The following is a 24,520-nucleotide window of genomic DNA, read 5'->3' as shown; positions in this document are numbered from 1 at the left end:
TCTGTGCCTCGCAGATTCAGAGCTTTGCCCCAAATGGGCGTGACCAAACGGCGATCCCGGAGGTAGGTCGTGAACCTACTTACAACCTATTCACATGGGATCCACCGGCCTCCCTTGATTCTTTCGCCTCCCCAAGCAGACTGCAGCCGAGCGCCAACAGTGCTGGGCCGCACAAACTTGGACCAGGCTGAATGGGACCCAGGGGGTCTCCTGGGCCATCAGGGACCCCTGGGTGGTCAGGGTAAGTGCAAGGTGGCTCCTTGGCCCTTTCCCTGGAGCATAGGCACTTTGGCACTGCCCAACTGGCACCTTAGCACTGCCACCCTGGCACTGCCAAGGCAGCAGGAGCACTGCCTGGGTGACAGGGTAGCAGTGCAAGGGTGCCTGAGTGCCGGGGTAGCACTCCCATGGGGCGAGGGGGGGCCTCGCCCATAAAATAAGCATGGGGGTGGAGGGGTGTGAAGGGTGGGAGAGTACAGGGCAGGTAAGTAGGGGCCTCTGGGAGGTTGGGTAGGTAACGGGTGGGACTCGTAGAAAGGAAGGGGACTGTAAGGGGGTTGGGGGGGGCCTGGAGGGGTGACTCCATAGGGTGTCCTCGGGGGGGGGGGGGGGAGGGGGGGATAGTGTGCATATGTATGGGGGTTGACATTGCCTGTGGGTGGGGGGTTGTGGGGGACCCACAAACTCACTTAGAGTTTGGGGCACTCTTTCAAAATGGCGACCCGATCTCTGAGTTCAGCCCACCAGTGCTTAAAAAAGAATTCTAAGTGTGGGCTAAACCAGTGAGGAACTCCCAGGGCCCAAAAAAGTGACTGAAGGCACTTGAGCGTGACAAGACCGTTAAATAGTGAGAGATGCCAAAAACGAGAGCCACACCAAGTGCTAAATAGTTTGCAATGCAACCGGCTCGCTCCCGTAGGTGAAATCGGGATCTCGCCTGTGGTGAGATACTAATTATCTCGACTTAAGCACAATTTCCATACAATCAACGAGAGCGCCCCCATATCCAACATTCAGCGGCATCCCCAGCAAGTGCTCATGCTGGTGCCGATTAGTACTCCTTTTGATAAACGTGAACCTGGCGGAAGGGCTTCTGTGGGGAGTCGAGGGGGTGAGTAGCCATCTTTGCTCTCAGGCAAAGAGCCCCGGGGTGCTGGGATTGCCACCCTAGTGCTTGGCGGGTGAGTGGGGGACCCTCTGCAGAGGTGGGGTGTCGTGGTGGGGGGAGAGGCACTGGCGGGGCAACAGAGGGGGAAATCGCTTGTGGCACCACCATGCCAACCCCTTGATCCAACCCCATTCCGGAGCCAATTCCTGTCCCTGCCCACCTGCTCCACCGATCACACATAACCACCATCGACTGCCGATGCCTCTGGCTGTGCAGCTGAAGGCTATCGCTAATAGGGAATTGGCAATCGTGGTTAAGTGAACACTTGACACATGCCAAGTAGATTCCTGTGGGTAGGTGGGCCATGCAGCATGTGGGAGTCATTACCTAGCATCCCAATCACACCTTGATGCCTGGTCACTGTGCTTGAACACTGCGGATGGGACACAGCACCAGGGACATGTCCATGGCCGGAGGTTGGGTGAGCGCTATGGGGGGAGGGAATATCTGGAGAGACAGGCAAAGGGTCCATGGGTCAGCGTACATTGCAGAAGAAAGTGCAGAGGCATCATACTGGTTGTGCCAAAAGTTATTTAATGTGCTGTAAAATAGCTCACTCCTGGTGGTGCGTCCCCCTTCCCGGTGCCCTCAACCTGCCTGGCCCTCCTAGCTCTACCACCACATCTTGGTGTTTCCCCAGGATGCACATCTGAGGTGGAGGCACCAACTGCTTACTTCGCCCCGTGGCCTTCAATGCTCCTGGCGGCCATCCTCCAGGGCTGGAAGGCCCCGGCTCACTTGTTGGCGGCACATGCACAGCCATGCCGCCCTGTCCCGGGTGCTGACCTCGATACCCAGCCTCATCAGAGGGGTGGAACTCTGGAGAGCCGGTGGTCACCGTCGCCACTTCATGGGCTGCGTCTGGCCTGGCATCCAGCACCCCTTCCTCCCGGTAGGTGCCCATAGGCTCTGGGGTTCACCTTGGGCAGCTGGTTCGAGCCCCTGTATCGTCTGGCTCTGCCAGCCCTGGCGGCTCCCCATGGTCTGCACCATCGCGTCTAAGCCCTCAGCAATGCCCCTCAATGGCTGGGGCATGCTGTGCAGAGCCTCAGCCATGCCCACCTGCGACTGGGACAAGCTCAGCAGCGCCTCAGTCATGCCCATCTGAGAGGGGGACATGTCCCGCAGAACGTCGTCGAGATCGGCCTGGTGCTGGGTGACGTTCCCCAGCGAGTCGTAATTTTGTCGAGACCCTCAGCCATGGCTGTCACTGACTGAGCAACGCCTTGGGCACCTTCACTCATGGTGCTGCAATCGTGCACCAAGCTCTCCACTGTGGTCGCTACCCTAGCATTGTGGCCTCGGTGCCACTCATTGCCAGCGCTAGCTCCTGCACCAGTAGCCTCTGGGATTCCGCCAGGCAGCTATGCATCTGCTGGAGTGACGCTGACATCTCCCTCTGAACATCACAGCCATTCCCTATCTTCTCCATCAGCTCCGGGTAACCCACTTCAAGAGGCTCAGCATCAGGCTGGGACCCAGCTGGATCCTGGGATCCAACAAACCTCCGACTCCTGTCTCGCCTGGGGGCTTCTGACTCCACCTAATGTACATAAGCAGCAGTATGGTGCTCACCAGATTGTGTACCAGACCCCTGACCACTAACATTTCCCACCGAGGTTGTGTACCTGAGCTGGTGGAGGGTGGGGATGACAGCTGGGCCGCGACCACAGTGGCATCCTCTGAGCTCTCCTCCAAGATCTTCTCCTCAGAGTCAGGAGAGGGGGCCACCCGGGATGGGCCGGCGGCATCGGCTGGAGGACCTGCAGGAGAATGGGCATGTGGTCAGTGGGAGGGATGGATCACTCTGTAGGGCAATCATTACTTACAGTTGACAGGTGTCCCGGTGGTTCTTCACCTCTGCGGTGGCTGCCAGCCTCCACCTGGGTGACCGATCTGTCACCTCCAGGGCCTGCTCCTCGAAGGATGTGAGGATTCTTATGTCTGGCACCCCTCCACCAGTCTGGGGCCCCTCCCGCCGATTGTGGGAGAGCTTTTCCTGAGGAGACACAGAGAAAAGAGCTTTAGCCACACGCGTGGTTCAGTGGTGGAGAGGAGGTGTGAAGGCGGGGTTGGGGTAGTGGGAGGGCTGGGGGTTACTTGGAGAGTTGGGGGGTGGATGCTTCCTTGTGGGGTGGGAGGAGTTGGTGTCTACTCACTCGTGCTGCCTGGTGTCGGCTGTTGACCTTCCTGCACTGCTGCCCAGTCCCCTTGGTCATACAGCTGCTGTCACCTCATCCCAGACAGCACTGGTTGCCTTGTGGCTCACCCTCTAGGACCCCCGGGGGAACAGGACATCCCTCCTGGTCTCCACCGCATCCAGGAGTCTCCCCAGGTCAGCGTCCCTGAAGGACTGCTGGAATGTCAAACAGCATAAGTAGCAAGTAATAAACAGAGCTCGATGATCCCACATCAAAAGGATCAGATTTAGGCTCTGCAGTCCTGCCATGTCCAGTAGTGAATGATGGTGGATAATTAAACAACTCACTGGAGGAGGAGGCTCCACAAATATCCCCATCCTCGATTATGGAAGAACCCAGCCCATCAATGCAAAAGATAAGGCTGCAGCATTCGCAACTGTCATCGGCCAGAAGTGCTGAGTGGACGATTCATCTTGGCTTCCTCCAGAGGTTTCCAGCATCACAGATGCTTGTCTTCATCCAATTCGATTCACTCCAGGTAATATCAGGAAACTACTGAAAGCATTGGATACTGCAACAACTCTGGGCCCTGACAATATTCTGGCACTAGAACTCCTGAACTTGCTGCCGCCCCCCCCCCCTAGCCAAGCTGTTCCAGTACAGCTCCAACACTAGTATCTAGCCGGCAGTGTGTAAAATAGCTCAGGTATGTCCTGTACACAAGAAACAAACCCAAGCCATTCAATTATTGCCCCATCAACATACTCTCCGTCATGGAAGGAGGCATCAACAGTGCCATCAAGTGGCGCTTATTTAGCAATAATCTGCTCACTGAACCTCTAGGTTTGGGCTCTGCCAGGGTCACTCCGTTCCTGACCTTATTACAGCCTTAGGTCACACATGGACAAAAGAGCTGAATTCCAGAGGTGAGGTGAGAGTGGTAATCTTTGACATCAAGGCAGCATTTGACCAAGTGTGGCATTAAGGAGCCTTAGGAAAAATGGAGTCAGTGGGAATTGGTGAGGGGAACTCTCCACTGGTTAGAGGCATACCTGGACAAAGGAAGGTGGTCGGCAGTCAATTATCTCAGTTCTAGGACATCGCTGCAGGAGTACCTCAAGTTTGTGTCCTAGGCCCAATCATCTTCAGCTCCATCAATGACTTTTCTTCCACCACAAGGTCAGAAGTGGAGATGTTCGCTGGTGATTGCATAATGTTCAGCACCATTCATAAATCCTCAGATACTGAAACAGTCCATGCCCAAATACAGCAAAAACCTGGACAATATTCAGGCTTGGGCTTGACAAGTGGCAAATAACATTTGCACCACACAAGTGCTAGGCGATGACCATCTACAACAAGAGAGGATCCAACTACTGCCCCTTGGCATTCAATGGCATTACCATTGCTGAATCCCCCACAATCAACATCCTGAGGGTTACCATTGATTAATTAACTGGTCTAGCCATATAATAATGTGGCTACAAGAGCAGGTCAGAGACTGGGAGTTCAGTGGAGAGTAACTCACCTCCTTCACCCCCAAAGACTGTCCACCATTTACAAGGAACAAGCCAGGAGTGTGATGGAATACTCTCCACTTGCCTGGATGAGTGCAGCTCCAACAATACTGAAGAAGCTCAACATCATCCAGGACAAAGCACCCTACTTGATTGACATCCCAGGTAATTACCACCCACTACGTAATGTTAAATCTGTCGTGACCGCCCCCCCCCCCCCCCAACCAAATCCAAGCCCAGCCCTTGTATCATAGCTAATGGAAACAGCTTTCTTTGTCTACGTTATCTAAACTGCACATCTCCATCAAATCTCTGCTCAAATTCCCTTGCTCCAAAGAGAACAGAGCTAATTTCTCCAACCGAACCTTGCAGCTGAATATCAGATTAGCTTTTCTGCTGAAATCTCTGGAGTGGAACTTGAACAGAGTGCTACCACAGCTGACACACACAAATCAGTAAACAAATTATTTTTACCATTGTCTACCGAGGGACTGTATTAATTGTTCTAACAGCAGACACACTGGTGCCATTGATTTCCAAATATGCAGGGTACTTCTGGATTTTAGTCATTGTACCTTAAATGCACAAATGGATTATGAGTCAAATATTTTCTTATCCAGTTGCCTTTTGTATTAGGAACTTTGTAAATGCAGCAAAAGTTAGAGCCTAATGGGTTCAAGAAAATGCGCCTACACGTTGTTGCTGACATTAGGTAGCAGACAGCACATCCTGCTTGACTATGCTGCCAGTGCCTAGGCCCAAGTGAGCTGACAGTAGCAGGCAATGTGAGTGAGGACAGTGTAACTGTGTACAAGGCACATTGCTGATGATGTGCTGAAAGTGCCAGGATCAGAAGACTCCGCCTCCAGCAGTTGAAGTGAATGTGTTCTGTACAATTCCGCCTTCTCTTCATCGTCCGTTCTAAACGGTAATGTGGCTAAAGCACAGCTCAGGCAGTCTGGCTGTACTGTCGAGCAGCTCTTCAATTTACATGCAAGTGTCTCCTCAATCTGGTGCCCAGTCCACACAGCGCTTCTGAGATATTACAGGCTTGAGGCCTGCACTATTGATAATATAGATTTGAAAATTATTGACAGCGAGCCACAAATAAGAACTTGCGGAGTAAGAGCAGGAATAGGCCACATGGCCCACTGAGCTTGCTCCACCATTCAATAATATCAGGGTTAATCTTTGGGCTTCAACTGCACTTTTCCATCCACTCCCCATATCCCTTAATTTCCTGAGACGGAAAATCTGTCTATCCCGGCCTTAAATGTATTCAACAATGGAGCATCCATAACAACTCTGAGTGAAGAGATTTCTCCAAATCTCAGACGGGATTCTCCAACCTTCCAGCCGTGTTTCCCAGCAGGGGGAGGTGGCGCACCGTTCACCAGCGGCAGGAGTCTCTCTTCCCTCCGCGATCAATGGGAATTTCCATTGAAGTCCTACCACGCCACCGGGAAATGCAGCGGGGGCAGCAAACGGCTGGAGAATTCCTGCCCTCGTGCTCGGAAAACTAAAAGCAGATGGGTCTCAAAGGAGGAGAGGGAAGTGGAAAGGAGGAGGCTTTAGGGAAAGAATTCCAAAACTTCGGGTCTATAAGATGAATGCCCAGCTGTCCGTGGGGGGAGGAAGGGAGCGGAAATGCATACGAGCGAGGACCATGGTAGGATTTGAACATGAAGATTGGGAGTTTTAAAACTGGGGTGCCAGTGTAAGTGAGCATTAGGATGATGGTGAGTGAGGTTTGATGCAGGTAGCAAAGTTTAGGATGAATATAGAAAAATTACAATTTTTACATACCATCTCCCCTTCATACAGAACAGATTTTCTGTGTTAGAGGCATTGTGTGAAATCCCAGCTGGTCTTCAATCCTTATGATCTCCTCCTTGAAATGAAACTTAACATTGCCCATTCTACTTTATGCCTGTCAATTGGCTGTTTGAAATTTAAGACATGCTGCCACATCAGTAGCGTTATCTTCTACTTTCTCCTTTGATCCCAGGGCTATTGCTGCACTCTCCAGCTGCCTATCTGATTTTTATGACCTGAGTGTTGACGTTTCCGTCAATTCAATCCCAACAAATTTATCCTGTTCAGTATTCAACAGCAGCGAAGTGCCTCCAGGCTTGACTTCACCTGGTGGTAACCTCACACTATGTCATAAGGTGCAGACACTTGGCAAACAGGCTCGAGGCAGAACTGCTTTCCATTGCTAAAAGCATTTTTTCCACCTCTATTAACATCAGTTGCCTCAGCAGTATATTTTCTTCATTCCTTCATGAGAAGTGAACGTCACTTGCAAGGGTAGCATTTGTTGCCTATGCCTAATTGCCCTGGAGAAGGTGGGGATGAGCCACTGTCTTGAACCTCTGCAGTCCATGTGATGTAGGTACACCACAGTACTGTTAGGAAGGGAGTTCCAGGCCACATTTGATCCAGCAACAATGAAGGAATATTGATATATTTCCAGGTTAGGATAGTGTGTGGCTTGCAGGCGGCAGTGTTCAGGGGAATTGGAATGACTGGATATCTATTTTCAAGAGCTGAGATGGGAATTGTAGGCCAAACAGTCATCTACTGTGATAGAATCATAGAATTGTATAAGTAAGCATTTAATGAGAAGAGGCTAATCACTTAAACAGCTGCTGAAATCTGGTTGTACCCAGTGGCGTCCTTTTCAATCTCTGGATGGAAACTTCTGCACACAGCTTTTGATCCCTTGAGGTGAAGTTAACAGGCAAAATATTCATCAATTTCACATCACCATGTAAATTCAAGTGTAGCAATAAACGGGGCCTAGTTTTAAGGCCGATTAAATTGGTTATCTTAAATTAAAGAATTGGGCACTTTAAAAACGACAGTCTGCAGAAGCCTGCAGAATCCGAATATACAGAACTCAGACAAGCTGCCGCAGCCTGTCTAAAGCAGCCCCTGAATAACACATCACTTGATTATCATTGCTACTAGAGATTCACTGCCTATTGCCCACAGTTCCTGATAACCCATCAAGTGATTATGGTTCCTATGGCCTATTGTCCACAGTTGCTGATATCCCATCAAGCAATCATCGCTCCTCCCAGGGCGGGCTCAGGTACCCAGTCAACAGGTCATCAACCAGACCATTGGGCACTGAGACCCTGCCTCCTGAGACTCCATAGGCCAAAGGCCAAGGGCAGATGGAGAAAGTAGGTGGGTGGCGACAAGGGGATAAAAAAATAGGCATTCCAGACATCTGGAGAAAAAGGACTGGGAGAGAAAGAACTGGAAGCAAAGGACTCAAAGGAAAAGACTCGAAGTAAAAGACTCTGAAGTTAAAAAACTCGAAGCTTGATGTGTGAGGTGACCTTAACCAGACCAGAAGGAAGAAAGCAAGCAAGGACCAGCCAGCAAGAATCACCTTTACAAAGAGGAGCCAGAGGGACTCCGGGATCGGATCTGCAGCTTACCAAATCACCTTAACGGGAAGTATAGTCGAATTCTGGGTGTTTCTTGTTTGTATATTGGGTAATTTATGTGTTAACTATATTTAATAAAGTGTGTTGCATTATATCTGTGTCCTACTTTGTTCTACACATAAATAAAGACACCTGGGTAAACTTATAAGTAACGAGCTGGTTGAGGTATCTGAATTGGGCAGATACAACACAAGTCTCTGATTTTCCAGACCACCATTCTTCCCCACTTTTCCTCCCTCCAACGCAATCACCAGTAGACACAAATAACTACATTCTGTGGAGTAAATTATCATTTCAATCATTCTAGCTGTCAAGCCCCATGTCAACCCGATGTTCTGTGCATTGAGTAGGTGAATAGACTTTCCTCTGTCTCATTCTTTTGCTAGAAATCTGTTTTGAATATTTACTCCTGTTAGAACAATAATTATTTCTAAACCGTAGCTTGAAGATTGCTAATTGCACTTGCGTTTCGAGCATTTTTGTTTAATTGCTTTCAGATAGTATTTTCTTCATGAATATTTGAGGATTAGAATTTCATCCTGGACCTTAATTCCAAGCATTTACAGCTTTTATAGAAATGGGATGTAAAGGTTCTGTATTTTTAAATGCGTTTTGCCAAATGGATATATAGGCCTGAATCGGGAGATTACGGGTCTCCTCATAAAATCATAGAATCCCTACAGTGCAGAAGGACGCCATTCGGCCCATTGAATCTGCACTGACCCTTGGAAAAAAACAACCTACCTCGGCCCACACCTCCACACTGTCCAAGTAACCCAGTAACCCCACCTAATCTTTTGGACACTAGGGGGCAATTTAGCATGTCCAAACCGCCTAACCTGCAAATCTTTGGTCTGTGGGAGGAAACTAGAGCGCCCGGAGGAAACCCACGCAATCACGGGGAGAAAGTGCAAACTCCACACAGACCGTGACCCAAGCCTGGAATTGAACCCGGGTCCCTGGCACTGTGAGGCAGCAGCGCTAACCACTGTACTACCATGCCCCCTGTCAGAGATGAATCGCCACTGGGTGATTCCCTATCCCTAGCCACTCAAATTTAAGCAGTGGAGATAGCGAGAGATTCCCTTGCAAATCCTGCTATTGGGCTGCCATTTTGAGCAGGCAGCCTGATAGTGAGGTTCAGATGGTGCCCCCCCCCCCCCCCCCTTTACCCACCAGGCAATTTTCTGGGTCACATCACCCCGCCCTACACCCACGGTACGAAGGTGACCCGGCATGCATCACAGAGGCCCTTCCATTACAGAGAGAGACAGCCACCAGAAAACCCCCATAAGAGAGACTCCCACCAGAAACCTCTTCATATAAGAGACCTCTCCAGAGACTCCCCATAAAAGACCCACAACAGAAATCCCCCCCCCCCATAAGAGAAACCCCATAATAGAGCCCCCCCCCACCAGAAACCCCATCCACTAGAGACCCACCCATTACAGAGATCCCCACAAGAATTCCCCCATAAGATAGCCCCCTACCACAACACCCCCCCCCCCCAATTACTGAGACCCCCACCAGAAAACCTACCCTTTATAGAGACCCCTGCACTGAATCCCCCCAATTACAGAAACCCCTGCCTAGAAGCTTCCCCATTATAGAAACCCCTGCCTGGAAGTCCCCCGCTACTGAGACCCCTGCCTGGAAACTAGAGAACAATCCAGGCAGAGACGATGAAAAACATCACTGCTTTAAAACTCACCTGTGCAATACACCTGCTGGCAAGGCAGAGCAAGCAGCACCTGTAAATTCCTAGAAAGAGAAAACTACATCAGCTGAGAAGCTAGACCCCCTCAGATCTTTCATCTGCTGTACTTTCATTCATTTCTGTTAAATTGATTTTACTAGGCTGTGATTGACAGCCCCCATGCACAGCCAGCTGTCTGGATTGTGTAATCTAATTTCCATTCACCCGGAGTCGATTTCAAGTAGTCAGCTGTGAAACTAACTGCAATGTTTATAAATATCTAGCAACGATTAACTTCCTGGATCACATCAAAGACCGTTCAGTGCTCTCCCTTCCTCTTTTTTTTTCTGCAAAAGGCACTTAACTGTCTTTGATGTGGTGTGCATCGAGGTTTGCGCCCCGCGGATACTGGTCCCATTTTGTGGCCAACGCTGGATTCTCTGCTGCATCGGGAACTTCGCTACCGGTGGTGGGCAGTGGGGAATCCAAATCATAGTTTCTCTTGCACCTCAAAAGTTACCGTTTTCAGAGGGCAGCACGGTAGCACAAGTGGCTAGCACTGTGGCTTCACAGCGCCAGGGTCCCAGGTTCAATTCCCTGCTGGGTCACTGTCTGTGCGGAGCCTGCATGTTCTCCCCGTGTCTGCGTGGGTTTCCTCCGGGAGCTCCAGTTTCCTCCCACAGTCCAAAGACATGCAGGTTAGCTGGATTGGCCATGATAAATTGCCCTTCATGACCAAAACAGTTAGGAGGGGTTATTGGGTAATGGGCATAGGGTGGAGGTGAGGGCTCAAGTGGGTTGGTGCAGACTCGATGGGCTGAATGGCCTCCTTCTGCACTGTATGTATGTTCTATTGTTAGTACAGCTGGTTAATTAATCAAGAGTTATTGCAGAGGCTTAACACTTCCAAGGAGGGGTAGAAAATTAATCAAGCCATGAATACTGAGACCGGGATCTGTTCCAGTTTCCATCCGTCCAAGGTGTTTGACAATGTGCACCCTGTGAAGGCATTGAGCTGGGAGCCTGTCTGGGCCATGGACTTCTTGTCATTCACGGCCACTATTGGTGCCTTCTGTGCTGGAGCAATAGGTATCATGATTGAAATTGTGCCCAAAGTTTGCAATATCCTTAAGGAGCACACTCTGTGTCCTTCAGAAACTTGGTAACAGCTTGACTAAGAACTGAAGGTTTGTGGGGTAGGTAGTTCTGCGGTTTCGAAGCTACTCGCTGAATCGAAAGCATTCTGCCATGTCAACGGCTGGCACCATGGACTCCTTTTGTTTTCTATTTCACATTCCAACTATGAAAGCCTTTAGTTCGGACCTCCATAAATCCATGTCCGATTCCCTTGGCATTCTATCACCTATATTTGGCACATATACTTTTTATCATTATTTCAACCATCGTTGATCTGGATGGATTGTATGATATTCCTGTGACAAACGTTACTGCCTATCGCACAAAACAAATTAAATTCTGTTGCCAGAAAACACATTTAACTGCAGTTGATGAAGGATTGCCAGTTGAAAAAATGGTCAACTGTATTTTCTGAACATTATTTAACATGTCAGAGCAACTTTCTTGAAGATTAATTTGCAGCCATTTGTAATTCTACATTAAGGAATGTGGAATGATTGCCACTTATGAACTAGAACCCAAACGCTCAGCAGACATTGAAGGAAACACTAAAACAATATTTCAAGAAGTACAAAGCAAATTTGTCGTAGTTCCTCATTAAATTATAGAATTAAGTAATTAATTTAGATGTGCACGTTGACATTTTCAAATATAGCATTTAAAATTTGATAGTAGGGATTGTTCTTGGCATACACATTATATACATTTAAAATTCTGCTACTTGAAAAAAATGGCATGGTGGTTAAATATCAGACTATTGAAAAATTAACCAAGATGCTTAAACTTAATTTTTATTTGTATTGTAGCCTAGATTTGGGGAGAGTCTTAATTACACTTTGCTATATATGAAACTGTAGTAGGTCCCTTCCTTGGAGCGAGAAGCTCCCAAGTTTGAGTCCCACCCAGGACTTGATGACCGAGAAAAGTGGATTCATAACACGGCCAAACAGGTTGAGTGTGTCAATTTGCAAATCCTTCAAACATGCCTTGGCTGGCGGTAAGAGCGGGAGAACTCCTGGGGTGCGATTTACTGCTCAAAAAACATAAAATTGTGCCCGTTTTGGGCACATTTAGCAGGGTGTTTCACCTGCAGCACTGTGAACGACCCCGCTATCAAACGGGACTCTTTTTGGCGGCAGTTGGGAACGCCCCACTGAAGCCGCATTTACCACCGAGATCGGGATGCCATTTTAAATGCCACCCCAATATCTCTGCCCCCCCCCCCCCCCCGCATCCCCAACGTGGCCTCTGGACCCAACTAACCTGCAAGGGAGTCCTCGGGTCCCCCCTCACCCCACCTCATAAGGGCAGAGCACCCCGGACCCGATCCCTGGCACCCAGTTACCATGGCATTGCCAGCCTGGCAGTGCCACACAGGAACCCTGACCGTGCCAAGGTGCTGGGTATATTTAAATGAGCATAACTGCTCACTTAAATATACAAATCTGGATCTCACCCAGCAAGGGTAAGATCCAGATCGCAAAGTCTCGTGAGATCATAGAATCAATCATCAAATTATAGAATTTACAGTGCAGAGATCTCGTTGGGTTTCGCGAGACATTCTGAGCTTCGCAAATCTTGTGAGAGGCCTCTCGCGAAATTTAATGGCCTCGTCTTGATGCGGAGTGATGCCTCTCAAGCTGTAAGTCCCTGACGACAGACTGGAGACCTGTTCCAGGAATTACTAGCTATGAAAACGAGCAAAAGACTATCTTAATGCACCACTAGGTAAGAGAAGAGAATTAGAATTCAGTCATATAGTGTTGGAAAATGAAACAGGAGGCCATTATGTTGGATTCTTAGCCATTTTTTCACCCTTCCAATGATCAGCATGCCAGGTACAAGGTTCTGGGAGAAAGGTGAAAGTAAATTTGAAAAGCCACGCTATTGCAAAATTTTTGGGAAATATTTTATTCCCCCCGCCCCAAACCAGGTTGGCAGGGGTCAGAGCTATTCGTTCAGAAAAGGGGAAATCTGACTCCAATCCACCTCCTATCGTGCACCTTTCTAATCGGACAAGATTGGGTGACTAACGTGCTCTTCAGAAGCAGGCCCATCATTTAAATATTTAATGAGTCTGCGTGTCACAAATTTTAGCACATTTCTAAATTTAAGGGCTGTGGCCAGGTTTCCCAGAGCTCAGGAAAGTCAGCAGCTGGACGGAAACAAGGACGTCTGGACCCAGCAGACCTTATCAGTGCTGTTGTGGGCTAGGGAGATCGAGAGTTCCCTCCCTTAGCCTGCACATCTCCTCTCTCCCCATTTCCCCCACCAAATTCAGTTGACTTCCCACCCCCTGATCTGACCCCATATCTGATCTACTTACCCCCATGTACTCTAAAGCCGAGATTAACCAGCCTTGGGTCAATAGCAGCTACAGACCACTACTCCACCTCTATTGAATGCACTGTTCTGCCATGTCTGTTCAATGGAATCCATCCAGGATTTCACTGGGAACATCTATAACATAAGCCAAACAACTGTGCATTAATTGCTGGGGGGGGTAGCGTCAATGGAAAATCTTATTGTCTAGTGGCCGGAAGATAGAATCCTGTTGCCAGGGAATGGCACGCTTCTGAGAAACATGCGGCTGGGGAACCAAAAAATCCAGCCCAACATCTTCCCAACTGTTTGGTTTGTAAGCAGCAACACTAACTTATCTTGCTTCCTCCCATGGCATCTGCCACAATGCCTTCAATCATAGAATCCCTACAGTGCAGAAGGAGGCCACTCAGCCCATCGAGTCTACACCAACTGTTTGAAAGAGCACCCTACCTAGGCCCAATTCCCCACCCAGCTAACCTTTTTGAATACTGAGGGACAATTCAGCATGGCCAATCCACCTAACCTGCACACCTTTGGACTGTGGGAGAAAACCGGAGCAGACACTGGGAGAATGTGTAAACTCCACACAGACAGTAACCCGAGGTCGGAATCGAACCCGGGTCCCTGGCGTTGTGAGGCAGCAGTGCTAACCACTGTGCCTCCGTGCCACCGAGAAACCGTGCAGTATCAGAATTCTTTCTATCCTGAAAAGCCCCTGTAGATAGTGATTATCCTCCACAGCTTTGGCTGATGGTGCTTGTATACTTTCCCAGGACTTTCGTGAAACAGCACAATGGCAAGCCCCATTCAGTCATCTGAATCATCATTATACATGGGAGGCAATTTGAAGGAATGATTCAGGCGTCTGGATCGATTTGGGAGATGTCCGGCAGTACTGCCTGGTATGGCCTTTCACATTGTGATGGCATGTTGCATAGATTATGCATGGAGACCCCAAAGGTAATGTAATGCTAGATAAAGTCCAGAAAAATGATTCAGAATCTTTGATATGTCCTAGAGCATAATAGAAAAGCACCATGCCTGTTCCTTTTGACTTACCTGTTACTGTTTGGAAAAGCGACAGTACAATACCAGATACTTGTCCCAGTTTAAAATTTCCTGGAGGAGCCAGTCCCACAATATTGGAATTTAACTCATTATGGAGTACACCTGGAAATGTTGTTGTTAAACCTTCTGCTTTAAGACAAAATTGCAATCGCTCCATTATAAATGCAGTCAATGGGTGTTCTTACTAGCTTCTTCCTAACGTTCTTTTACATGGCCCCAATTAGTATTACCCTGCAATTGATGGATAGAGTCTACAGAAATAGGAAGTGGAATCTTCCGGTAACGGCGAGTGTCGCATGCACTGACAAAAAAAGCGGCAAGGTACCCCTGCTGAACTCATATGAAGAAGGCCCACCATATCTTTGTCTATCAGGCAAGCGACAGGCCATCCTCCTGACTGGAGACCCTGGGATATGATATCCTGCACGCCTTAAGATGCCAGCCACTCAAAAGACCGACGGCCCTTGCATTCAGCAGCGCCACGGAGGAGGCCTTGGCTGCTGCTGGGAGACCACCTGGAGTGTAAACAGTAATTGTGTGGTTGAGGCCTTGGGGAGAGGGGGGACCATGGAGGGCAGCAGCCAGAAACTGCTGTCAACGGACACTCTCCTGTTCCATGTCCGTGCCCTTGATCATGGTCGTTTTCTGACCACTTATGGGTCTCGAGTGGCGGTGGGGTGAGAAGGCCTAGCATGGGTCTTCCCGCACAGAACTTACTTCTGCTGGAGGCAGGATGGTGTTGGGAATCCGACCTGATGCCAACCCACCTAATTTTCAGGCCCACCTGTCTCTTACCTCGCCTTCTGTTGGAGCAGAAGATTCTACCCATTGTCACAACTGATGTGTCACTTAATGCTGCAGTTGCAAATTGGTGTAACTGGTTCAGCGAACAATGATTTGACCATTTTATCTTTTGCTTGTAGTCCATTACTGTACTGATAGTGCTACCAACTGCAAGGTCGATTGTATGACAGCTTTGTGTCTTTTGCCGTCATTGGCAAAAGTAGATATCACAGCATCGTACGCAATATAAGTAATGGTGATATGCAAGGAACTTGGCCTGTGGCAGTGAATAATCATGTTACAGCTACCAGTACTCCAATTTTGTAACAGAAATGGTGGTTTAACCACTTTAATGGATACTTTCAGTCAAGTGAAAAGTAGCAGGGAAGAAATTTTAATGATTCCGAGGAGGCTGGCTGTAAACAAACATAGATTTATTTGCACTATTTACAAAGTCTGCATAATGCAGCATATCGCTCCCAGTACAATCCTAGTTGGGAGGACTAACCACACCAGGCTCTGTTTGGGCCTGCTTTTATGTGAGCACATAGGGAGTTGACCTCGGCCCCATACCTGGGAAGCACGTACTCCACGAGTCCCACGGGGAGATCAATAATGGTTTCCCCGTCGAACTCCATGGGAAATATGACAGAAATAGTTTAGGAGGTTAACAAAATAGTTAGGAGGTTATTAGATAGAATTTACAGTGCAGAAGGAGGCCATTCGGCCCATCGAGTCTGCACCGGCTCTTGGAAAGAGCGCCCTACCCAAGGTCAACACCTCCATCCTATCCCCATAACCCAGTAAACCCCACCCAACACTAAGGGCAATTTTGGACACTAAGGGCAATTTACCATGGCCAATCCACCTAACCTGCACATCTTTGGACTGTGGGAGGAAACCGGAGCACCCGGAGGAAACCCACGCACACACGGGGAGGATGTGCAGACTCCGCACAGACAGAGACCCAAGCCGGAATCGAACCTGGGACCCTGGCGCTGTGAAGCAATTGTGCTATCCACGATGATCTGTAACTAGTACCTTAAACGTTATAGACAGTAGATAACCGGCAAGAGGGTTGTATCTAGTTGACATAATGGAATATTTTGTGATGGTGATAATTCAAAAAACCTGATACTCGCCGTCATCATTACAGTTAATGTAGCTGAAACATCTTCCTGTTTATTTTTCAGGCCCAAAAAAATGAGAGGGAATCAATCCGACAGAAGTTGGCACTGGGTAGTTTCTTTGACGATGGCCCAGGGATATACACGAGCTGTAGCAAGAGTGGCAAACCGAGCCTGTCTTCACGGTAAGTGTTGGAAATAAAGGTTTTGGAGTGCAGGTGATTTGATGGAAATATTTTTGGAGGGCAGTTAATCAATTTTTCACTTGCCAATATCGTTCTCCACCATCTGATTTTTGAAATTCGTTTGTAACCATTCTTTCTCCTCTTATTTTGGTGAATTCCATTCCTATCTCTTTCTATACTACACCCTAAATTAAAAAAGGATAGCGCATTGGTAGATGACTCTTAATGGTCTCTGTTCATATTCTGAATGGGAACAGGAATGTCTGCTGTATTTACCCTAAAAACTGAATGACTGGCAAATATTCATTCTTTTTCAGAATCCACTTTTTAGCCACCCAGTATGATTTCAGACGAACCACTAAGTGGGTGGCCAGTGTGCCAAACAAAACAGGCAGGGCCTTGCTTCACGAGGCACATTGGGGTCCTACATTGTTTGCAAGACTCCCTTTGCAGTTCCCATGCCAGTAGTGGAGCATGCATTGCTTCGCAATGGTCAGAACTAAACTGATGAATGACTACAGTACGGGGCAGGGCATCGCAGCATGAGCTGTCAGGGAAGCTCTGGCCTTGTGCAAATCTGATCAAGACTTTTTATTCCACTACATTACCAGAATTATTATGGCTGGAATTCTCCAACCATTGGGATCACATTTCCCGCTGGCAGCGCACATCCTCCCGCGGGTTTCCCAGTGGCGTGGGGTGGCTTTAATGGGAAATCCCATTGACCAGCGAGGGGAAAAGAGAATCCCACCTCCAGCGAACGACGTGCTGCCGAGAAACACAAGGCTGGAGAACAGGAGAATCCCATCCTATATATTGATATTTTTTCTTTGGTCTACTTTACTAACAATTTGATGGAAAGTTAAATCGTGTAACTAAATTTATTGTTATTTTCCTTCAGTAACATATGGTTTGTTTCTTGTTACATGGTAAAGATAAATTAGCAACTTGTTCAACAATATAACAATATTTTACAACAATATAACTCCATACAGCAGTACTGTCAGCCTTGGTAAAATGCTCAAGTGTTGCATAGCAGCTTAAATCCACAACCTTCTGATTCCCAGGGAATAGTGCAACCATTGAGCCAGACTGACACTTGAAAGTTTGACGGAAATTTTAAAATGATTGAGGTGAATCAGGAGATAGCAATTGCATGACTCTGGACCTGATTTTTTTTTTTTAATCCAACATTATAGGAGAGAGGACAAACAACATGAAGTTCCACCATTTGAAATGATAGAAAAGACAAGCTGTAATAGAAAAAAAGTGCTATGTGTTTGAATTTCAACACATCTGAGTACATAAGGGGCTGGCGGGGGGAGGGGGGGGGGGGGGTGGGGGCGGGGGGGAAGAGAAGAGTGTGTGGGATGGTGTACTTGTAGCTTGGGAGAAACAAGTGGAAAATGTTTGGAGGACTATTGGCCAGATTAATATTACTAAAATCAAGAGAGACCAGAAAAGCGTAGCATACAGGTGATCCTTGCCTCAGCTTTAGCGTCTAATTGTTATTCAGATGATTGTGCCTCTGGCTTAGATAATGGAAAAACGAGTTGGGATTCCTGCTTCGCCTTACCAACCGGAGACCTTGGCCCCAATTTTAACTGAGGATCAATTTTCAGTAGATGCATTTTGCAAGACTCACCTGTTCCATCAAAAAGCACTCCACAATATTTTAACTTATTTATATGCCTTCTTCTAGCTTCTCACCTGGTTTGGGAAGGGGGCAGTGCAAATTCATGTGACCCAGAGGATGCAGGTCTGCAGGATTGGCTACTGGACTGATGCATGGGGATTGTGGGAGTAAGATTTCAGGAAGGGACCCCATTAATTTCCTTGTCAGACCAGTAGGTGCATGCCAATTCCTTCCGCAGGAAATTAACACATTGAAACGTAACGATTTTAGCTTCGTTTGACCAGATCCATTCTCATGCTGGGCTAACTAGAAGAACAATGAGGCCCAAAGTGATCCCTCCACGTAGGGCAGGTAAAAATTGTAGCTTGTAAACACCTGGTGGCACCATTGTGGCCTGGGGAATTTTAACTGCCACTCAATTGATTTCCATGGGAATTAATTACTTCCCACTGCTCTGCCTCCTTTATCTTGAGAAATGAATGTGTCTGGCTAATGAGAACAGTGGGCTGAATTCTCCCGTCCCCCAGCTGTCTGTTTCTCAGCAGCGTGCCGTTTTCTGGTGGCGGGATTGCCTTTTCCACCGCTTGTCAATGGGATTTCCCATTTCCGCTGGGAAACCTGCGTGCGAATTCCCATGGCCGGAGAATTCCAGCCAGTAGCTGGCTTGCTTATTAAACAGCAGGCACTCACTCCTGATTCTTAGACATAAAGACTAGTTACCTGGCAGAGTGCTGGGAGATTGATCACATTTTGCAATAACATCCCTGAAACAGCTGGCTTTACGGGGGAGAAACCTCTGGGGCTAAGTTTCTGGATTGTGTCAATTTGGATAACTGATTTATTTTCCCAAAAACTCGTCAACCTGAACCTTGTCTTGCCTCACATAATTATGATGAGTGAAAAGTCAGCATCTACAAGGGGGAGTTAAAATGTTACAGGAGTGAAAATAGGCAGTCTGCATGATTGAGAGGAAATATAATCGAAAGCTTAGCTTTAGGCCAAATAGGACAGTGAGGTGGCAGACGTCTGGTTCAAACTGAAATTACGAACAGGCAAATGGGATGGAGCCGGTGGCAAAGGGACAGAATAAATACAAGGGCTAATGACTTTAGACTTCGCTGTGTTTAATTGAGGCAGTTGTGGTTCATTCAAGAATGGGTGTTGGGTTGAAAAAAGTGGAAGCTAATTTTATGTCTTTGGATAAAGTTAACAAAGAGCAAAGGGTCATGTATCAGTCCTTTGCAGAGTCCTGAGATGGTAGCACAAAAGTGGGAAGCATAGGCTATTATGTTCAAAAAAAACCTGTCCCGATTTTATGCTTCAAATCCCAGCACATTAGGTGGTGCGAGTTATTGGAGTCTCTGTCACATTAATCTGTGAAATCATAAACATGTGGCCGGATTTTCTGGCCCGTCCCGCGGGCAGGGTTTCTGGTACTGCTGATAACTCCTTGCATCAGGTTCTCCAGCACACTGAATGCCGTAGGCATCGGTGGGACCGGAAGATCCCGCCGGCAGCCAATGGCGTGTCACCTCCACCGGCAGAAAACACGCCATGGGTTGGCCGGAGAATCCCCCATCCTGGAATTTTTAATTGATGGGTGGTGTCCCCCACCCCCCCCCCCCCCCCCCTGCAAGTCCCCAGCAACTTTCTCAAAAGGCAACGCAGCGCGTGGTTCATCTCTTCTCATACCAGTCACTCCATTTCTCTGGTCAGTCCTTCTAATAAATAATAATTTCATGTTTACATTCAATTACTACCCCCTGTTACTTTGTACATAGATCTATAAGCCACATTTGTATTCAATAGGCATGTTGTCAATTCAGCCTGATGCATGAACTTAAATGCTCTCTGCGGCCAAATTGTCGACATCAGTCGAATTGCGTAAAAACAAATAGCCTAGTTGTATGGTGTCTCAAAATTCCTTTGATGAAAGCACTCACACTATCTTTAATGTCACTTTTTTGTTATCTGGTCAACATAGCACAAGTTATTTATAGTGTTCGTCTCTCATTCCCTCCAAGTGGCATTGGAACTGCAGGAATTCTACATTGTAGTGCAATAAGGTTTTACTTTTTTTTTAAATTTCAACATCCACAAAACTAATTGGAACCAATAAACATTAAAGCGTCAGGAACTCCACACCAGCCATTATCAGCCTTCTGCGTGGCGGGATTGCCTTTTCCCACCGCTTGTCAATGGGATTTCCCATTTCCGCTGGGAAACCTGCGTGCGGGAGAGTGTTCTGCCGGCGGGAATAGCAAATTCCCATGGCTGGGAATAAATCTATAGTAGACCCTTTATTGAAAATAAATTAACAGTGACCTGCAGCTTACAATTCAAGTTGGTGACTTGCTTCATTTCCTTCCACTGAAAATGTATTGCTCAATTTAGATAGCGTCAGAAATTGCAATGTTTATTTTTATTTTAATTAAGTAGTTTCTAGGAACAATATTTAAAGATTATAGACTAGGGGTGGGATTCTCTCAGCCCACGCCGGGCTGGAGACTCGCTGGGCCGGGCGCGAATCGCGCGATGCTGCCCCGACGCCAGACCGCCGATTCTCCGGTGAGCGGAGAATTGGCCCCGGTTGGGGGATGCTCTACCTGGCCCCCACGCCGATTCTCCGCCCGGGATGGGCCCGGTGGCCGCAAAAAAAATCCGACGCCCACTGGCGCCGTCCACGTGTGGTTTTACCCGGGGGGACCTCAGCGTGCAGCCTTCCCGGGGCGGCAATGGGGGAGGGGGGGTCCGACCCCCCCCGGGGGGGGGGGCCGGGGGGGGGGGGGTGGCGGGGGGGCTCCGCTGTGGCCTGGCCTGCGATCGGGGCCTACCGATCGGCAGGCCGGCCTCTCGGGCTGGGGGCCTCTTTTGCTACGCGACGGCCCCTGTAGCCCTACACCATGTTGCATCGGGGCCGGCGCAGAGAAGGAAGCCATCGCGCCGGTCGCAGTGCGCATGCGCAGACCCACGGCACCGGCACCCATTTGACGCCGGTATCGGCAGCTGGAATGGCGTGGGTCGCTCCAGTGCCGTGCTGGCCTACTGAGGGGCTCAGAATCGCTGCACCTGGAGGTCTGTTGACGTTGCCTTGAAACACGACAGCGTTTACGACGGCGTCAACACTTAGCCTCAGGATCAGAGAATCCCGCCCATGATTCTCCGTTTGGGAGACTGTGGGTGCGATTCAACAAAAAAATGTCTGAATGTAATTTTGGACTGGATTGGCAGGGTGATTCCTGCCAGCATTTTGAGTGAAATCCACATCAATATTCAGCCACACTTCGGCTTGGATTCCCCATCAGTCGTCGCCGGAATCGCGAACCGCAATCAGGCGGAGAATTGCACGTCAGCCGAACATTGAGCTGGACGCCCAGTTGAATGCCATGTTCCAGCGCCTCACGTCATTCATGATTGTGCCGGGTCCCTCTGTGTCTGGTGCAGGTCAGCCAGCACCGGGCAAATGTTCCCGATGCCTGCAGTCACTGGTGAATGGGCCACGCTCTGCAGCACCACAGCAATGTCCATGTGGCCCTGGTACATGGCTCATGTGGCTCAGTCACCGCCCGCAACACTGTGCCCCAGGCCGTGGACATCCTGATCCATGGCCGATACCTTTGCACCCAAGGCCTCTACCGCAAATGGCATACGTGCGGTGTTGGCCTGGGTGGCGCGTATTTTTGGCACTGCCTCCTGCTCCTACAGGCAGTTGGACTCCTTCAGCTGCACCTGCAGGCGTTGGATGGTTGCTGACACCCCCTCCTGTAGTCTCCGATTCTGCGCCTGCATCGCTAACATTGATGTGACCGCCCTTTCCAGAAACGTGAGACCCGTCTGGATGGCAGCTTGTCCCTGATGTTGGGTCGACCTCTGACCAGCCACCCCTCTCCATCTGACATATTGCTGCATGTATGTGGTGCGAGCCTCTTCACTAACATGCCCAACAAAGGTGAGTGTCTCTGCGATGGTGGAGGGTGCCGGTGACAGCAGTGATGAAAAGCCAGTGTCGTCCCCAGACTCGTGCTCCGGGGTGTTGCGGGATTGCGACGGGGGGTGAGGATGCGTGGGACCTCGAACAGCCTCGCCCCGTTGCGCAGTGGGTCGCAGGGCAGTGGCTGGGGATGGGGGACAACAGCCTGTCCTGCCTCGTTGGGAGGCGACCCTGCAAGACAAAAGACATGACGCATAGTTAGACTGTGGGTAAGCGTGGTGTGGGGCGATGGGGTGGGGGTGACTCAGATGCCATAGGCACATCACAATGCACCGGGGGCTCTCTTGGTTGTGCCATGCCAACCTCCGCCACTGCGACTGCCCACTCCCCCCTGCCGTCTTCTCCGCATCCAGCGCCGCCACCTTCAGCTCCCCCTCTTCTCATGGGCAGAGAACCGGCGGCGAGACTTCCTCATTCTTATTGCACCCCACATATTTCATCAATCACCTTTCCCATCCTTGCACAAAAACACGGACCCGCAAGCAGCCCCATATCCAACCTCCACGCCGGCCTCTGTGCAGGCCCCTTTTCAAGGACCACATCCACCAAATGCAGAACATGATCCGAATTAACCATCGCCGAGTATTCTGCTTTCCTCACCCCCCCCCCCTGACAACAACGACCTTGCCATAATAAAGAAGTCAATGCTTGAAAGAAATAGAACGAGGTGGGCTTGGAGGTGATAGGGGGAGGGGATATGGGCAGGAGTGTTACCTGTTGCCGAAGTTTGGCTTTTGCATGTTTGTATATGTGAAAAATGCCTTCAATAAAAATATTTCTTTAAAAATAAGAAGTCAATCCTTGAGTACATATTAGCGAAAGAAAGGAATACTCATTACCCCCTGGATGTAAGAACCGCCATGGGTCCGCTCCCCTCATACCCTTCAACACCTCTCCATGCTCCAGCACTGCCGTCGACATCTTTCCAAGAGCCTTCTTTATTGGGGCCAACGTATCGTCCACTAATTATTTGAGCATTCCCACCATCTCCCTGTGCCGCTCGAAATGCATGCCATACTGCTGCTCAAACTCCACTCATTACCTCAGCCAGCATGTCCACCGTAATGGGTGCAGCCTCAACCGGCGAGCTTGCTCACGCCATCTTTCCTCCCATTGAACTCGAGCTCTCAGGCAAACTAGCAGTCGTTGCTTTTCGTCCCATGTTCTTTTGTTGGGTTTTCGCCATCCTATACTTACCGCAAGGAAGACCTATCATATAAAACTTCCCCCAAGTCTGGGTGTAAAGGGCCAAAAACAAAAAGGTCTAGCAGGAGTCACCCAGTATGAGACCTGACCTATATGTCGCCACCGGAAGCGGCACTAATGGCAATTTAGCATGGTTAATCTGTTTTTTTCTAATCTTATCGTCACAAGTAGGCTTACATTAACACGACAATGAAGTTACCATGAAAATCCCCAGTCGCCATACTCCGGCGCCTGTTCAGGTACACTGAGGGAGAATTCAGAACATCCAATTCACCGAACAGCACATCTTCGGGACTATCCATCTATGGACTGTAGGAGGAAACCGTAGCACCGGTAGGAAACTCATGCAGACACTGGGAGAAAGTGCAAACTCCACACAGAGAGTGACCCAAGGCTAGATTTGTACCTGTATTCCTGGCGTGTGAGACAGCAGTGCTAACCACTTCCCCCACCGGAGCTGAATTGTACCAGATTGCTGGGAGCGCAGAAAGTGATTCCCAATCCTTAGCCATGCAAAGCTTATCGTCCTCCTCCACAAGGATTTGGCACAGGTCCTGCACCATCCCCTTGTTGAGGCAGAATCTCCTGCGGCACATGCTGTCCGACATATCTGCAAATGATCAGCAGTGCCTGTACACCTTGGGCCCTCTCCACTCTAAATGCGGTGACCTGGGGCAGGATTCTCCGCCGGCGGGATGCTCCGTTTTGCCGATGCCCGAGGGTTTCCCGACGGTGTGGGGCTGCCCCACAATGGGAAACCCCATTGACCTGCCAGCATAACAGAGATTCCCGCCGGCGGGTTGAGGCAGAAATGTGGCGCAGCGGGGCAGTGAATCCAGCCCCTGATGTTAAAAGGAGGATGCTGATGGAGGAGCCCTCCTCTTTCAGTCTGAGGACTGAGCAGGGTTACTTTTCAGACTTCTCCATGCTCTGAATCTCTTCCCGCAAGTCTGAAAATTCGGACTGGGTAGAAAACGGCAATTAAATGTTCAATAATAGAACTTCGAACAGAGAACATTACAGCGCAATACAGGCGCTTCGGCTCTCAATGTTTCGCCGACCTGTGAAACCACTCTAAA

At 49.0% G+C, this 24,520-nt stretch overlaps 1 protein-coding gene across 7 annotated transcripts in view; it reads left to right on the top strand.

Annotated features, from left to right (window-relative positions):
* schip1 (schwannomin interacting protein 1) overlaps nt 1-24,520 on the top strand; it is a 1,157,911-nt gene that overhangs the window by 1,062,535 nt on the left and 70,856 nt on the right. For all 7 annotated transcript variants that reach the window (XM_072474483.1, XM_072474485.1, XM_072474484.1 and 4 more), the window contains one exon: nt 16,490-16,608. In XM_072474483.1, the coding sequence (XP_072330584.1) occupies nt 16,490-16,608 (119 nt within the window). The remainder of the gene's footprint in view (nt 1-16,489; nt 16,609-24,520) is intronic.

The sequence above is a fragment of the Scyliorhinus torazame genome, chromosome 14 (assembly GCF_047496885.1).
Source record: "Scyliorhinus torazame isolate Kashiwa2021f chromosome 14, sScyTor2.1, whole genome shotgun sequence".
NCBI classification, from domain to species: Eukaryota; Metazoa; Chordata; class Chondrichthyes; order Carcharhiniformes; family Scyliorhinidae; genus Scyliorhinus; species Scyliorhinus torazame.
Note: the sequence above shows the minus strand (reverse complement) of the source record. Positions and strands in the feature narration are given on the sequence as shown.